Here is a 16,497-nt window from a genome sequence, read left to right on the forward strand (position 1 = left end):
ATGAATTATACTCTTTAACACACCTATAATATAATTATTTGTTAGCAAAATTCGTGGTTTATTTATTTTAATTGAATTGAGAAAACCATAGTTACTTGGTCATTTAAGCATCTGAAGTGTAAAAGACAAGCCCAAGTCCCGATAAACATTCAAACTAACGGAGTTTTTTAACGGAATAAAAGTTGAGGGTCATGGAGAACCTTTTTACATAAGTTCAGGGTTACCATGTGGGTTGTTGAAAAACGAAGGGTTACCAGCTAGAATTCAGAAAAACACAGGGTTACTACGTAGAATAACCCTAAATCTAACCTTTTATGTAAGATGATTTTGAGTTCAGTGCCTTCGTGACGACAAGAACGATGCAATGAAAGAGCCATACCTATCATACGTATAAATATTAGAATTTATGTAAGAAATTCACTATATTTAGAATTTATGTAAGAAATTCATGTAAACTTTTATTTTCCTACTAGTTGTTGTACGACGCGCTTCGCGCGCCGTACCCCAAGATAGTGTGACTCACCTATTAGAATTAGTAACACTTCATGCATTTCGTATTGTTGTTTATCGTACCGTCAAAGTTTGTTATTATCTTCGCTGCTTTAGTGACCTATATCACCATCACTAATTATAATTGTTCCATAGAAGTTTTTCGTCTCCGGTATTACGGAATTTCACTTGATCATTGTTCTATAAAAATAGTCGCTCACTACATCAATTCACGAAAAATAGAACAAATTGTCCGAATATGCTTTAAATCTCTTAGACTCTCACTACATCCATTCACCCAAAATAGTCTCAATTACATCAAATCTACCAACATTTAGCATTGTGCTACAAGCCAACTGAAAAGAAGATACAAATTTGTTAGACGATATTTTCCCCTTTTTTTTGCAACCTCATCACTTAAGTTGAAACGCAAACTTATTTCTCAGCTATGGGTGGAGGGAATCCCACTGTCTTCATCCCTTAAATATGCCCCATGTTTAACCTGTCGCAGTAAAATCTGAAAACAGCAAATACAAACTCCTGTTTAGTTTAAAGCATAACTGTACATTGTAACATCTCAACGACAAATCAATAATCTATTAGCTAGTTACTCAAAGCCACATGCCTACAGTGTTAGAAAGTATAAAGCTATCTCATACCCACTGAAAGGCATTTTATAATTGTGAGTCTAGTCTAAAAAGGGGGAAAATCATCTAATATCCTCAACATACAAAGGGCAACACTATTTGCGACAAGCACTATTTTACCCTGTACCAAAAACTCATTTTCCTAAACATGTAATATTATTCCCAAAATGATTTGAGGTAGACAAAGAGAAGCTTCGACCTGACTATCAACAAGAGGTTTAGCAAAATCATCTTTGAGTTTTCAGTTCAACTCCTCTTCATTAAAATCACATTTTTACATCACCAAAACCGGCGAATAGTTTTCGGTCATGCTTGAGATTTTCTATCAGGTCTGATATTGGGTTTAGCAGTTCTAGCAACAAAATCCGAATACCGTTTTCAAATTAACACACCTAAATACGTTTTTAAAATAACAACAAAACTTATAGAGTATATAAGGAATTACACCCATTTGAGCATTAAAAATAAACCAAACCATGATACCATTTAAAAAATAACAAACAAGAATCAAAATTGGTTGCAAAACCAGATTAAAAAAAAAAAAAGAACAACTATTTATTAAGACGTTGCAGTTAGAGGTGGCAATCGGGTCAGTCGGGTCGGGTTTGGGTCGGGTCACGTCGGGTCGGGTCATATCGGGTTCGGAACACATATCGGGTCAGCATACCCTTTCGAATCGAGTCGGGTCGGGTTCAGGTCGTTATCGGGTCGGGTCATTTCGGGTCAAATGATGTATCGGGTCGGGTCGGGTTTGGATCCGGACTGGGTCGGGTTCGGGTCACTGATAATCGGGTCGTCATTGGGTCGGGTCATTTTCGGGTTCGGGTCGGGTTGGGTTTGCTCGGGTTCGAGCCGGGTCAGACTTGCCAGCTCTAGTTGCAGTTAAGGCGTGCAGAAATGTGAAACCATCTATGACAACTATTTAGATGAACGAAGTGAGCATGTCATTAAGGGGGGTGGGGGCGAGCATAAAAAAGAATAACCACTGTCATCACCCGACTCATTGACATCTTTAATAAAGACTAACCACTGCAAGCATACATCCCAATGCCTCGAGGCATACCTCTATGTTTACAACAAAATTTATTAGCCTAGCTTCAAATAAGTGAGCCGTTACTTGAAAAGGTATTCAAATCAAAAGTTGAGCATCAATAGTTCACAACCCATCGAGTTCAGTTATCAGCAAAACATTGTGAAGTCATGGCAGATTATGTTAAGTATAAGATATCACGTATCAACATTATAATCAAGAGTTTAGGTGCTTAAGCTAACTACACATGTGAAATATCACATGAATAAAATTTATCTTGTGACTAATTTATAAAACAAGATGGTTTTGAGTTTATTAAATAACCTGAGATGAAGACATGGCTTGTGAAATGAAAGCTTACAAAGAAAAGAGGTGATAGGTACGGAAGGCTCCATCTGAGACGAGGACATTGGCTCCGGATACAGGCTCGGGCTCCATTTCCATCACACTGGAGTAGTTCAACCATAAGGCAAATTAGGCCTTCTATTAGCAAGTTCAACCAACTCTCTTGGCGAGTAGTTAGAAGTCCATCAAAATTAAGTAGAATATATAAAATCATCAAAGATTATGCCAATTTTCTGAAAAGTGTGTAGACGATATATTTTTTTGAAAAAAGTTGAAATCTTGAAGGAAGAGCTAAATCACTATAAGTGAAAGGGAAAAAAACATGAATTTTTTTGTTACATTCAAGCCCTACGCTTTCTGATTGACTAATGACATATTTGGATGGAACCTTCCCTGTCTTATCTCTAATGACGTTTAAGTAATTATGTGTATTCTGGTTTTTATTAAATTAACCGATAGATTTCTCTTATGCTTGTTCGATATTAAGATCAAGAATGAATTAAGCCTCATTACCTTGTGACCTTTCCCTTAAGTATGAAGTGAAACGGTCTAAATTTCAGTTCATACTATGTTGTTCGCCTGTATAATGCCTGAAATTATATTTTTAGATTAGATTGTCAGAAATCTTACTCAAACAACATTGTATGTCAGCATTTGTATTGTTTATTTAAAATAGAGAGATTAATTATAACCGTATAATATTCAAAAAGACTTAAAGAGCAACAAAGTGAAAGAAAAAATACCTTCTCCTTATAAGAAGTTCTAAAATGACTATTATACGTTATAGACACCTGCAAAGTTGCAATAATGTCAAGAAAGGAATAACGAAATAGAAATGGTTCCCCTTTTGATGCATAAATTGATCGTTGTCACCGCGGCATTATACTCTTGTCATCCATGACTACGGTGAGTTCACAACACTATAATGTACCAACTGAAATTGAAATCAAATAAAAATAGTCACATACCTTGATCCTGGTATTGGTCTTGAGAGCATAGTATATCCAAGCTTAACTCCATCTCAGCATATTGTCTTTGATCTCTCCTATCGTATTAAATCAAGAACCTTATTATAAAGCTTGCGTTTTTTTTACCCAGATGAGAAAGATTTAAAATAAAATTATCACCCACTTACCATAATCATCTACAAGAGGACTCTAATGTATACACCAACTTGACAGCGAAAACGAAGTGAACTATGGAGAAATTAAATTAACACCTTTAGCTAAGATCCCAACGAAGATAAAAGTAAAAGGCGGTCATACGAGCGTAGAGGGAACTGAAACAATAAAAAAATCAATTAGCACACAAAATGTAAACCACCCATAAAACTGCAAAAATCATCAAGCTATAGCTCAGGATCCATGAAACATTAATAAATAAAGCTATTAAGTGAACCATCTTCAAAGGAACATGTGAGTATCTTTATGTCTATGCAAATTAGGGTTCGCAAAGTATGGTTGCTGACTGAATCAAACTAAATGGGAAGAAGCAATTAAGTCGTTGAGGTAATCGTACAGATAAAACCCTTAAAATATAATCAAAATTAAACCGTGCGACAATCCAATACTACAATAAATCAATGGCAAGTATCAATTGTATTCGGAAAAGGATCCAAAGCATTGCATCTGACAACAATGTCGCAAAAACTCGACTCATAGCCCAGAAAATAAGAATAAAAATTATTAACCACTTACCATAATCATCTACTTAGTTATCGTTGAACGAGTTGTACTGGCCATCCAAATCGTACCTCAAAATCAAGGTAAGGTCGACTTAACTAAACAAATCGTAGTCGTAGCTGAAATAAAAGTAAAAGGTGTGATCAAAATGGCTATCAAAGAAAGAAATTTGATGAAATGGGAGAAGGAGGAGGAGAGAACTTGAGATGATGATCGTGAGGGCAAAATAATTGAGGTAAGAGAGGAAAGTAAAAATTGAGTGGGTTTACTGATTGCGTTTTGCAGTAGGGGGCTATTGGGTTGAGAAGAAATATTGGGCCGGGTGTGTAGAAATCAAATGCAGTCCAGACAGTTAGTAGAAGCCCGCTCGCAAAGTCCGGCAAATGGGAGTAAAATGTTACTATTCATTGTGAATAGTAACATGTCTTACCCACATTTTAGTAAGGGGTATAGATTTATGAAAGCTGTGCGCATGTTTTTAAAAAAAAAAATATAATCTGCACGTCTTCTCTAAAACGGTATTAAATCAAACTAGGTCTATATATAACAGGTTCGTCCTAAAACTCCTTTTTACACAAATTAATCTCCAATCAACAAACCTAAGCTACTTATTGAAGTGATCAAATTGTTGAATGTATGATTAGAATGATAAAACTATAAAGATTGACATACCCTGAACTCCGTGAAGTAGTTAGGTAATAATGCAGTTGCGTACTTACGTTGCTGTCTTATAGTCGTGGCGTCGTAGGTGAAGCATGAGCCGAAAAGAGATCACCTGTCCCACTTTTATGTCTCATCTTGTGTCCCATTCCCTTAAAATCTTGACACGTCACACTTGAAATAATAAAAATTGTAATATTGTATATCAAAGTGTTAATGTGTTATTAGGAGAGATAATGGGACACAAGATGGGACATGAAATGGGACAGAGGATCTGCTCTGTATTGTCAGGATGTTTACAAGGTGTACAATATAAGAGAATATATACTAAACTATATCCTATGTAAAACCGGAATCAAGATAAATTACAACAGCTAGAAACGACTAGTAATCAAACTAAATAAGGCGGATTGTTGCCCTATATACACAAAGAGCGGTTGGAGCCTCTTGTGATAAGCCATATTATCATCCGTATTAGCTAACTTAATCTTCCACACTCAATTTGATCCATTTGTCATCTAATAATTTGTCCACCCACCCCTCTTTCCTCGGTTTTTGTGCCTAAATCAAAAGTAAATAAATGACCAGGACGAAAGGATTATGTTTTCAATTACTCGTAGTTTCTTTTAATCACGATATATGATTATTTTTCCTATTCAATAATGATCCAATTATAATTACTTAATGTAAGGGTGTTGATGAGACGGTTATAGTATGTGTTTAGAGAATCGACTTAGTGAGTTACGAGTAATAATATCCTTTTATAATTGATAGGGAAGAAAGACAGCAAAAGAGATGGTCAGATGTAAGCATCATACACAATAGTGAAGGATTTGATGAATATTTGTTTTACGAGATTCTATCTTGGCTTCCTGGAAAATCTCTGTTACGCTTCAAATCCGTATGCAAGTCTTGGTGTACTATGATCCAAAGTCCGAGTTTCATATCCAAGCCTCTTAAGCAGCAGTATAACAACCCTTTACATGATGATTGCCTCATTGCAATATATGAGTATAAGGCATCCAATACCTTTTATTTCGAGGCGATCCAAATTTGGTTTAGCGAGAGGTATAAAGTCATTACATATGCTAAATTAGATGATAATCCACCATATAATCATAATGTATGTGGTCCTTGTGACGGATTATATTATCTATGGTCCGAGCATGTTTTGGGAAATGACCGAGGCCTATGGAACCCGGCTTTGAATGAGTACAAGGCATTACCTCTCATTGATACCGAGAAACTTAATACTCCATACAATCTAGCATTATATAATTGGGATAGTTGCGGGTTTGGGTTTGATCCAGTGACGCAAGACTATAAAGTTGTATTAATCAAGTTTTTTACTTTTGACGGTGATTTGGTATTGAGTCTCCCTCCTTGTGTGTTGGTCTACTCATTAAGGACTAATTCTTGGAAATATGTCATGGATTTGCCTAAATTTTATAACTTGTTTAACAATGGTTCGGATGTAATTGTAAATACAAGTTTGTATTGGCTTGCATCCGAGGATCAAAACACTGATAATGCTGAAGTGATCATTGTTTTCGACTTGGCCACCAATAAATGTCGAGACATTCAATTGCCAGAGCATCGAACCAAAATTACAATTCAGAGGAATGATGGTTGTGATTATGAGTGTCTCATGGTATATCACGGCGATATAGCTTATGTTACGGTTGATGATGTCAACAATTGTTTTGATGTATGGGCGTTGAAGGCGGGTTGTTGGGCGAAGAAACTAACGATGGGGCTCGTTGTTGAGGTCCAAGAGCCACTTGGTCAATGGCGGGATGGTTTGCTAGTGTTTCAAGGACAGAGTGGTACTACACTAATCTTATGCAACCTTGATACACAACAAACTTGGGTACTAACTGGACTTCCACTTGATTCTGATCGTCGATGTGGGTTCGTTTGTCCGTACCAGGAAAGCCTCGTTTCGCTTCATGATGTAACAACTTGGATTTATAAACAAGATAAGTGTAATTTACTTTATACGTCATGATGTAAGACCATGGTCAATTTGTGAAGAATCACATGTTAGGTCTTTCACGTCATAGAAAAAGATAAGTGTAATTTACTTTATACGTCAAAGGGCTACTCCACCCATTTTCAATTGGTTTTAGGATGGAAACTGCTTGAACTTGTAAAGTGAACACTTCATCCTCCTCGATGGGCACGGCCCAGGCTCATGTGCGATCTAAGAACCTTCTTAGACTTGTAATGTTGGCACTCTCTCCTGCTCGACGGACATGGCCCTGGCCTATGCACGATCTAACATTAGTGACTTATTATTTGGATATTATTCCAAGTTACTTCAATTTTTTTTGTGCTTACCAGGAAAGTCTTGTGCCGCTTCTTCTTTGTTATGAACATAATTGTACACATATACGGTAGCAAAGGCTAGTTTATGTTTTTAGCCGACCGTTCTTTTTCTTAAAACGGTGTTTCTTAAAGACTAATTATGTGCGAACAATCAATCTACATTATTTTTAATAAAGTTTTAAGAGCAATACCGCTTAATTATAGCTTAAGCAAGGGTTTGAACGTCTCACTCTTATAATGATTTGCGTACATCCAGATGTCAACTAGCTTAGTTAATAATTAATAAAGTTATGAGAGTAGTGTTTTTTACCTGAGTTCAAATCCCGTTATGAACTCAATGAAGTACATATTTGTGTATCAATAGTTTACCGGCATTGTGGTGGTTACTAAAAAGAACCCGTTTAGACTACATGTGGGCAGTACCGCGATTGACTTCGACACAATAAAAAAATGAAAAGATTGTTATGAAATATTAGTTAGTGTGGATGTACATTGGGCTTATACCCAATAAGGCCATTAAACATGTAATTAGGGCCTGATCCACTCACCATCTATGTACTATTTATACCCTATGTGAGATGAATAATATGAATCTCTCTTCCCTCTCTCAATCTATTTGCTTGTTTTCTCTCTACACTTTCCTCTCTAATTCTTATTCTATAACACGTTATCAGCACGAGATTCTACCAACTAAATTAACTAAAGAAAAAGTCCATCAAATTTCAAGGACTAATTCATCAACCGGATGATTCCTACCTTACACAACTCATATAGGTACGTTTATGTTTCAATTACAATTCATGGTACATGATTTTGATTTCGTAATTTCTTCCTCTTTTGTCTAATCGTATGAACGGCCACGTTGTATTGTAAGCAGTGTCCTTAAAGTTTCAATATTACGTACGCACATATTCTATGGATTAAACATTCCTCAGTGCGGTATGTAACATTGTAGTTCTCGCCAAACCCGATTTTATTTGTGGATTGCTAAGTCACGATTCGTGATGTAATGATTATAATTATGTTATTTTGTTTCAACTAATAGACATAAGGATATTACTATACTTCCTTATGGTTTTAGTTTTCATTCTTCATATAATCCTTGTATCTTTATAAATAAGGAATTTATAATCTCTTTATCTTTATAATAAGGAATTTAGAATCCTTGTATCTTTATAATCAAGGAGTCTATAATCCTTGTATCTTCATTCAAAGAGTATAATCCTTGTATTTTCATAATGAAGAAAAATATACGCTAATTCTTTAGTTATACGGATTTAGCGAGATATTAATACATAGAAATTGAGTTACGAAAGCAATCTTATTACTCGTTTCTTTGTCTATATCCTTGGAATTTGAAAATATTGTATTTCAATCATCATAGTTTGTTGACTGGTATTATTTCCTAATTAATTTCCGGCATCAACGCCTGTGTTTTTCCTTTTGTGTCTGATTTGCAGCTCTGTTCTTAACTTCTTATTTCTCCCATCCATGTTCAATTCTTATTTCGACATTGCGGCTGATATGTTTTTTTTATCTAAGTTTGTATTACATCACCGATTAAGTTATGGGCTTAGTCCAGCATGTTGAAATCATTTGATTTCAATCCACTTATAATTGTCTTACTTGAATAATTTTTTTTCTCTAAATCCTATGTCGTTGTCATAAGTTTATGTTTGCAATTCATGTGGTATTGGTTACTTTTATAATTATTAGTGCAATTCATGATTGTCTTACTTTCTCTGATATTGTACACTTGTTTTCATTTCTAATCCCGATAGTCTGTGAACTATAAGTTTGTATATTATTATTGACGAGTACACTTATAGTCTCCTTTCTAATAATCAATGTGAGACGGTATTTTATCTGTTAAATGTGAGAAGGTTACCCATTAATTTAATGTGAGACAATTTCATATCAATCTATTTAATTGAGTCGGTCTCCTATATCTATTCAATTGAGACGATATCATATCTATCTCTATTTAATTGAGACGAGACCCTATCTATTAATTTTAAACGAACTCATGTCTATTTTAACATGGGACACGATCGTCATTATAATTTAAGACGATCTTCTATCAATATAATATGAGACATTATTCTCCTATCATTTTAATGTGAGGACGGTCCCTTATCAATATATTCCGTCTCCTATCAATTTAATGTGAGATGTTTCCTATCAATTCAGTGTGCGGCGGTCGCTTGTCACTTTAATGTGAGCTACTCTTCTATATTTGAATGAGAGACTAGTTTATTTATGGAGTAATCTTACCCATATTATTTATTTTTCATTACCGAACGGAAAAATCAAATTCTCCAATTACTTAAGACTTGCATTTTTTTTTTCGTCATATGGAGTAATTGTAAATACATTAGGATGACAAGTAAAGGAATAATATTGTCATATTTCCCAAAGAGAAATTATTATATGACTGATCTTGCCAATTTACATGAGACACTAGAGGTGTTCTATATCAATTCATATATTCGGCAACATGAAAATAATTATTATGAGCACATGTCATATACTAGCTAATCATAAGCTTAGTATCCAACAAATTGGCATGTAACTGCAAAATTGCACATATGTGCATAGACTCTTTCGAGTATAACATATACATTTTATTACTCACAAGTATCTAAACTAAAATTGTGTGTGATTGATACTTAGAAGATCTAAACATTGAAGTTGCATAATAGTACTTAAGGTAGAAAAGACCTTGTAAGTTCAATTGTACAAATTGATATTGTCTTCAGTGACTTAAAAGCCGCATAACACAAATACAAGTACTTTGTGCCGTTAAAATTCACAATTTTATTCTTATTATGTGAACAAGTTGATCTTCTTAGTGGGCATTTTTATTCAGCAAATTGATAACCAATTGCATTATACACTACTCCCCAGATATCTTATAAAATCTTACAATAATGCCCACTCATGAAATCTCATTTATCAAGAGAAATCGCATTATAAGGTGGTCAAGTGAATGATTGCAATCTATCTTGAATATAATTTATTTTTACCACCTTAGGGGGAGTAAGTAAGTGAAAAGTTGGTAAAACAAAAGAAGCTTTATCATATTAAATTACACTTAAAGTGTAATATATGAAGAATGACGATTCTTGACATTTCTTATATGATCATAAAAGTATATCCATATGAAACGGATGCACATTTGCGCGCAATATTCAATTGCCAATTGGATTAGGACTTTGTAAGTCCGTTTAACGATCGGCATATTTATGGTTATTAACGAGCTCATAAACCTGAAATCCATCCAAATCATGGATATTTAAAACAATACTGTACAGTTTGCATTATCAAGTCATCATCATCATGTGCATATAGAGACTAAGTATATCATCTTTGAATTAGTTTCATATCACATCATTACATTCTTTCATGTTATATAGTTTAGAAAGTAGTCACATATCATATGAATGCACATTGTTATAATATGTTTTTCAAAGAAAAGTTCAAGTGACTCAAATTACAAAAGTGACAAGATCATTTGGAGTGAAGCTGCAAAATCGTTATAAATGACTAACGTCATATTATGAAGTTTGAAGCGATCAGTGATTTTTGTTAACTTGAAGACATCTATTAAGTTGATCAAGTACGATGACAGTTATTTCCAAGATCGAGAACTTTGACACATCATGGGTTGCATTAACGTTTTACAAGTGATGCAACCATCAGGGGGAGTGTGCACGCGCTGTACTCTTTTTCCTTATCTATGGTTTTGTCCCACTGGGTTTTCCATAGAAAGGTTTTAATGAGGTAGATCATTAGTTTGCGTTTAGAAGAATATTGTACTCTTTTTCCTTACGAGTGTTTTTTCCCACAGGGTTTTTCTCTTTTTCCTTACGAGTGTTTTTTCCCACAGGGTTTTTCTAGTAAGGTTTTAACGAGACATGTTTTTCAGTAATGTACATCCAAGGGGAAGTGTTATGAAATATTAGTTAGTGTGGATGTACATTGGGCTTATACCCAATAAGGCCATTAAACATGTAATTAGGGCCTGATCCACTCACCATCTATGTACTATTTATACCCTATGTGAGATGAATAATATGAATCTCTCTTCCCTCTCTCAATCTATTTGCTTGTTTTCTCTCTACACTTTCCTCTCTAATTTTTATTCTATAACAAATATCATATTATTCATGTCTTTGCAACGTAATTTTAGACGTCTAGCCATGACTTGTGACTTGTGAGTACTCCGACCCGCCTAGCTAGCAATCCTTGCAAGCAGTAGTAAAATAAATTTAACATAAAAAACCGCCGTTGCCGGGGATCGAACCCGGGTCACCCGCGTGACAGGCGGGAATACTTACCACTATACTACAACGACTTGGTTGCTATCAAGGTGCCACTTATTGTATTTAAATATCAAAGAATAAAGCTTTAAACCTGAAATACCTCCTCTCCCGTAAAGATTGTGAACTAACCGTATATACTTTCAGAGGAAACCAATCGAACCATAGACTTAAATGATGAGTATCAGATAAATGAGAGAACCTTTAGAAAACGATTCTTCTGTAAGCGTAAATGATTTTCGCCTTTTCAGTACTTGATGTTTCAGAAAGGCAAACATATACTGATTTACATTAGGTAGTAAGTTCATCCTGTACTGTTTGAACTCGCCTACAAACTCAGGTAAGCTATATTCAGAAAAAACAATTACATACTTGATGCATCAAATTTACTATTTCCAAAATCCTTGCAAATTTCCGACATTTGCTTCAGCTCAGCGTTCTTGCCTTCATTTTGATTACCTCCTGGCCTGCAGCTCCCAGGTAGCACCAGTATGCTGCTGATTAACAGCATGCTCAGTCAACCTTTTCTTCTTCGTCTGCTTCTTCTTCTTCTTCGTCGTTATCAGTCTCATCATGGTAGTTGAATGGCAATGGTAGCGACCTAAAAGCTCTAAATTTACCCACATTGTTCAGGTGCTCATTCTCCAATCTGCCAGCCAATAAAAATCCGTGTCTTAGACAGGCGCGCATATGTACAAGTTTAATGATAGCAACGAGGAAACGTACCTGAAGAAGTTCCACATGCCACGACGTATTATTTCCAAACAGGATATTGTAGTGGAAAAGGCACTTTTGCGCAGGCCATGGACATTAAACTCCAGAACATACTGCAGCCAAGTCGCTCTCAGAAGAACATTAATGACCTGCGAGTAATTTTTTTTTAGCATTCAATATACATAAACAGATGAGCACAGAATAACAGTCGATTACCATAGCGATGTAGTATACACTCTTGTGTGAAACCAAAAGTTTGTCTCTCAAATAAAAGTTCTTAGAATTTCGTCGTAGCAGACCCCAGTCAAGTACGAGATCCCAGTATGTATTATATGCTACTGCCATAGCTGAGGTCACCAGTGCCACCACCATCAAAGGTGTTCCCTTTTTTAGCTCATAAACTGTTCTCATAACAACAGCAACTACTGCTGTAAGATACTTGAGAGCGTTATATCCATGAATACGATCTCCTTCTTGAACCAATCTACGAAGACACTACAAAGAAAAAAAAAGAGAAAATCATCAATAACCAGGTCCTTAAATTAAAATGGTAGTCGAGGAAGAATTGAATGCACACCTGAAGAAACCGGATACAGTATGGTATGACAGCTAGGACAAAGTAGAAGGCGTTGTATACTGCAGAATCGTGACAGTCGCTCTGGCCTTGAGGGAAACCCGGCTGACTGTAGTAGCATATGTAGAATTCAATAATCCTAATTGCCTGAATCTGAGGTACACATACAGACAGATCTTCATAAAAATGAAATTAACGCGTACCCTTTAACCGTATAACAGTGTGAAAGCACTAACCTGGCTTGTTAGTTGATCTGCCAAGAAAAAGTCCTGAAGTTTTACCTGCAAATTTGAATAATTCAGAAGACAGAACATTAATTGAATGTAAAACTGTAAAAGTACTATAGGGCATCATACTGTTCGTCTGTTACCTCATAAAAGGGAGCACATATGCAGCGGAAAACACATTTAATGAGAAAAAATCGACTGGAACGATACATGATGTTGAAAGGACAGAAGGCAGTACAAAGAAACGCCTGCATGATAATCGTCAGATGATTTCAGTTTCAGATGAAAGGACAGAAGGCAGTACAAAGATATTTGAAATCATATTCTTACCAAAGCGACTAGTAGTGGAATAAATTTGGCAAAGCTTGCAGGGTCTCCAACTCCAGTAGTTACATCAATAATAAAGTTAATATTTGCTAAGAAACTAGCAAGAGCTAGAACTGCAAGACCAGTGGTTAGAAAAAAGACTTCCCGGAAGCGCAATTCTGTTCCTTTCTTGAAATTGAATATGAATGGATAGTTAACTCGAAATCGTTTCCAGAAGTATATGTCTACAGCATACATGAGCAGATGGAGAACTATGTACAGGAATAAGCTGCAATTTTAAGACATTTGTTTACCGTTGATTAAAATACACCTCCAAAAGAATTAAAAAAGTAAACAAATTACCGAGACAAAGGAAGTCATTATTTTTGTAACCTGTAAAGTCCAAACATGTTTTCCAAGTAAGGAGAGGCGTGTCCTCTCGAAAAAATTCTCCTTGCTCGCACCATTAGAACAATGGCAATAACAAGTGCTATCGAGCAACCAGCAAAGAAGCCTGCACACCAGAAAGTACTATTTCATGTATGGTCACATATCATGTATCAGTATAGTAAATAGGTGCATAAATTTACATGTGTCTACAGACCGGAAAAGAATGTAACTCGATGCATCTCTCTTCGACTTTTTGGTCTTAGAGGTTTCATTCCTTCTCTTCGGTTTGCATTATATAAATGCTTGATGAATAAGTGTTCTGCATTCTCCATCAGCTTTGTTACCTGTACTGGCAGTAAACAGAACCGACACCCTGTCAGATATCAGCAGACAACGTGTAACCGTCTCATCACAGCCTTCTGTGGCATATGAACTAATAATACTAGGAACACCTAACCTCAAACAGATAGATCAAAGCATACCTCATCGCTGTTGCCTAGGTACGACTTGTCCACGATTTTCATGTACAATCTTGCTGCGTGCCTTGACGTTGTCTATATCAAAGGATCACATAAGCCGATCAGAAATACTCATTGGATTCTAGTTTCCTACTACGGAGTACAATACTGTCACAGAACCAGAATGACATGCTATTTGAAATCTGTAAATGAGGCACGGAACGATGACTTCACCTTCTCATACTTCTTCATGATCTTGGAAAATGCAAAGAGGTTTATAAAACTGTAGAACACAGCAAAATAAATATTAGATGACTATCCAAAAATCACTGATCTTTTTTGAAAGATTCTTCGGTTAACTACCTGAAGTTTTTTACGAACTTGAGCTTCTGATAGAATTCCGTAAAGGCAACTCTTAGTCTTTCTTGCACCTCCTTCAGCTCTGCCTTGTTAAAACTCAAGTCTTTGTCCTTCGAATCTTTCATAAACCCTCTAAAAACCGATGATGGACCTTCGCCCTTATTATGAATCGTTACATGATTAAGTAACTTTCGGAAATCTAGCTTATCACTTGCAGCATTTGTAATTGCCTTGGCCTTGTCATTTTCCCTGTAGTTTGAGGGACCAGCTTCTGTAAAAGAATACGTTGAAATTTTAATTACCCTACCGGATTCACAAACACTTATATGAGATGGTAGTTTAATACCTTGAGGTGCAGCTCTCAGGGGCGCCATGACAAATTCCGACTGAGATCCCTTAATGCTTTGATTCTGAGCCATAATTTTCAAAGCGATAAAAGCACTCATTTGCTTATTCAACTCGACTGCTTCTTTCATAACTTCTTCAACCTTATCCTTGTAAAACGCGTTCACCTTGTTAAGCTCCTCGTCGAGCTTACTAAAAAACTTCACCTGGAGCTCTCGACCTAATTCTTCAGATTCCAACAGAAACTTCGTTCTGTAACACGTTCTGTTACTGTCCCCGACAAATGGACTGATCTTGATCACCTGATCCTCGACATCCCCTCTATTACTTTCCTGACCCTTAAACGCCACGTCGTCTAAACCTCTGAACAGACTGTACATGGACAGTTTCTGCTGTAAGGATCTTAACGGCGTTTGTGGTGTTTTGGGGACTCGAGAAACGCGAATTTGTCTCAAAATCTGCTTTAGTTCATTATAGTCCATGTATGCTTCAACCCATTCTGGCACCATTTGCTTCTTGAAATCTTTACCAAACTTCATTTTTGACACCAATCTCAAATCACTGTCAACGCTTGCTCAACTCGACTCGAAATCAATGCAAGACCCTCAAATGGTATTCCTAATTAATCAATGATTTAAGTGTTACTCCTATATTAGCTGTAGTAACAGGAATATGCGAATAACATTATAATTAGTCAATGATTAATTAGACGGATGTTCACATGTAATGAATCGTGTTAAAGCATGTTCACATAATAATAGAGGTGAAACAAAAACTTAATTTGGTCTTCACAAGTTATCAAAATAATTGCCAATTTTAGCAAAACGTTAACATTTTACATTCTTTAATTAAGATAATACGGAGTATTCTCTCTATCACAGTGAATAGTTTACACGAGGCAATAAAGCAACAACAAACTATTGACTGGGACGGATGGACTATAGGGGTGTAAACGAGCTGAGTTGTGCTCGAGCACGAATTTTTTAGCTCAAGCTCTCGTCGAGCCTAAAACATTGAGGCTCGAGCTCGGCTCGGGAAAAGCTCGGCTTGAGTTCGAATCGAGCTCATTTTGTCATTATATACTTTCACTTTCTCACCTTTTAAATCTAATTAAATATAAATATTTTTGAAAAACAACTAAATTATAAAATAATAAAAAAATATTATATCATAATATACTTATATAAATGTCTAAATAACATATAATTTGAAATAACATAATACTACAACATAAAGATTATACAAAAAAAAAATTATAAACGAGCCCAAACGAGCTTCCGAGCCGAGCTTTACTGAGTTTGGACTCGGCTCGTATTTAGCCAAGCTTGGCTCGAGCTCGTTTTGACCGAGCACGAGCCGAGCTTTGATCGAGCCGATCCCGAGGGCTCAACGAGCCGGCTCATATCATTGACAGCCCTATATAAAAAAGAGTATGTAAAAGTATTTTTCTTTTAACAGAGTGAAAAGAGAAAGGTTACAATATAATGATTAAGTGAAAAACAATTACTCCCTCCGTCTTGGTTGTTTACCTTTGGTTTTAGCACAAAGACCAATTATTTTATGACAGGTGGATCAAATTGAGTTGGAAAATCAAATTGTTTATCAAAAGCATTCTCAAAA

General features: G+C 35.8%; 2 protein-coding genes, 1 long non-coding RNA gene and 1 other non-coding gene across 8 annotated transcripts; 1 reads left to right on the plus strand and 3 right to left on the minus strand.

Annotated features, from left to right (window-relative positions):
• Positions 1 to 642: 642 nt before the first annotated feature.
• Positions 643 to 4,236, minus strand: LOC141644177 (uncharacterized). Of its 5 annotated transcripts, none has more exons than XR_012543926.1 (6): positions 4,209 to 4,236; positions 3,647 to 3,790; positions 3,480 to 3,556; positions 3,255 to 3,302; positions 2,528 to 3,101; positions 643 to 1,006 (listed from the first exon to the last, which is right to left on the minus strand). It is a non-coding gene; the product is annotated as an uncharacterized LOC141644177 (long non-coding RNA). The 5 variants fall into 5 exon arrangements; XR_012543925.1 differs by lacking the exon at positions 643 to 1,006 and having other exon boundaries at positions 1,236 to 2,614; positions 3,025 to 3,101; XR_012543927.1 differs by lacking the exon at positions 643 to 1,006 and having other exon boundaries at positions 1,236 to 3,101; positions 3,647 to 3,707.
• Positions 4,237 to 5,775: 1,539 nt separating this feature from the next.
• LOC141641897 (F-box protein CPR1-like) lies at positions 5,776 to 6,861 on the plus strand. Its single transcript, XM_074450541.1, has one exon. It carries the CDS (start codon positions 5,776 to 5,778, stop codon positions 6,859 to 6,861), a length of 1,086 nt encoding a protein of 361 aa, XP_074306642.1.
• A 4,605-nt stretch (positions 6,862 to 11,466) lies between these two features.
• Positions 11,467 to 11,538, minus strand: TRNAD-GUC (transfer RNA aspartic acid (anticodon GUC)). The gene has a single exon. It is a non-coding gene; the product is annotated as a tRNA-Asp (tRNA).
• Positions 11,539 to 11,621: 83 nt separating this feature from the next.
• On the minus strand, positions 11,622 to 15,416 carry LOC141632374 (phosphate transporter PHO1 homolog 10-like). Its single transcript, XM_074444928.1, has 13 exons — positions 14,879 to 15,416; positions 14,536 to 14,803; positions 14,407 to 14,455; positions 14,197 to 14,268; positions 13,929 to 14,058; positions 13,718 to 13,838; positions 13,349 to 13,613; positions 13,162 to 13,266; positions 13,028 to 13,072; positions 12,795 to 12,944; positions 12,434 to 12,712; positions 12,230 to 12,366; positions 11,622 to 12,152 (listed from the first exon to the last, which is right to left on the minus strand). The coding sequence occupies exons 1-13, from the start codon at positions 15,414 to 15,416 to the stop codon at positions 12,017 to 12,019; spliced, it is 2,295 nt and encodes a 764-aa protein (XP_074301029.1). The 3' UTR covers positions 11,622 to 12,016.
• Between the last annotated feature and the right edge of the window lie 1,081 nt (positions 15,417 to 16,497).

Source organism: Silene latifolia, chromosome 2, assembly GCF_048544455.1.
Source record: "Silene latifolia isolate original U9 population chromosome 2, ASM4854445v1, whole genome shotgun sequence".
Taxonomy (NCBI): Eukaryota; Viridiplantae; Streptophyta; class Magnoliopsida; order Caryophyllales; family Caryophyllaceae; genus Silene; species Silene latifolia.

Coding starts and splice junctions, on each gene's coding strand:
- LOC141641897 (XM_074450541.1), top strand. CDS start 5,776: ATGATCCAAAGTCCGAGTTTCATATCCAAGCCTCTTAAGCAGCAGTAT.
- LOC141632374 (XM_074444928.1), bottom strand. CDS start 15,416: ATGAAGTTTGGTAAAGATTTCAAGAAGCAAATGGTGCCAGAATGGGTT. Junction 14,804..14,878: donor CCTGAGAGCTGCACCTCAAG/GTATTAAACTAC, acceptor ATTCTTTTACAG/AAGCTGGTCCCTCAAACTAC. Junction 12,367..12,433: donor GTGTATACTACATCGCTATG/GTAATCGACTGT, acceptor AATTACTCGCAG/GTCATTAATGTTCTTCTGAG.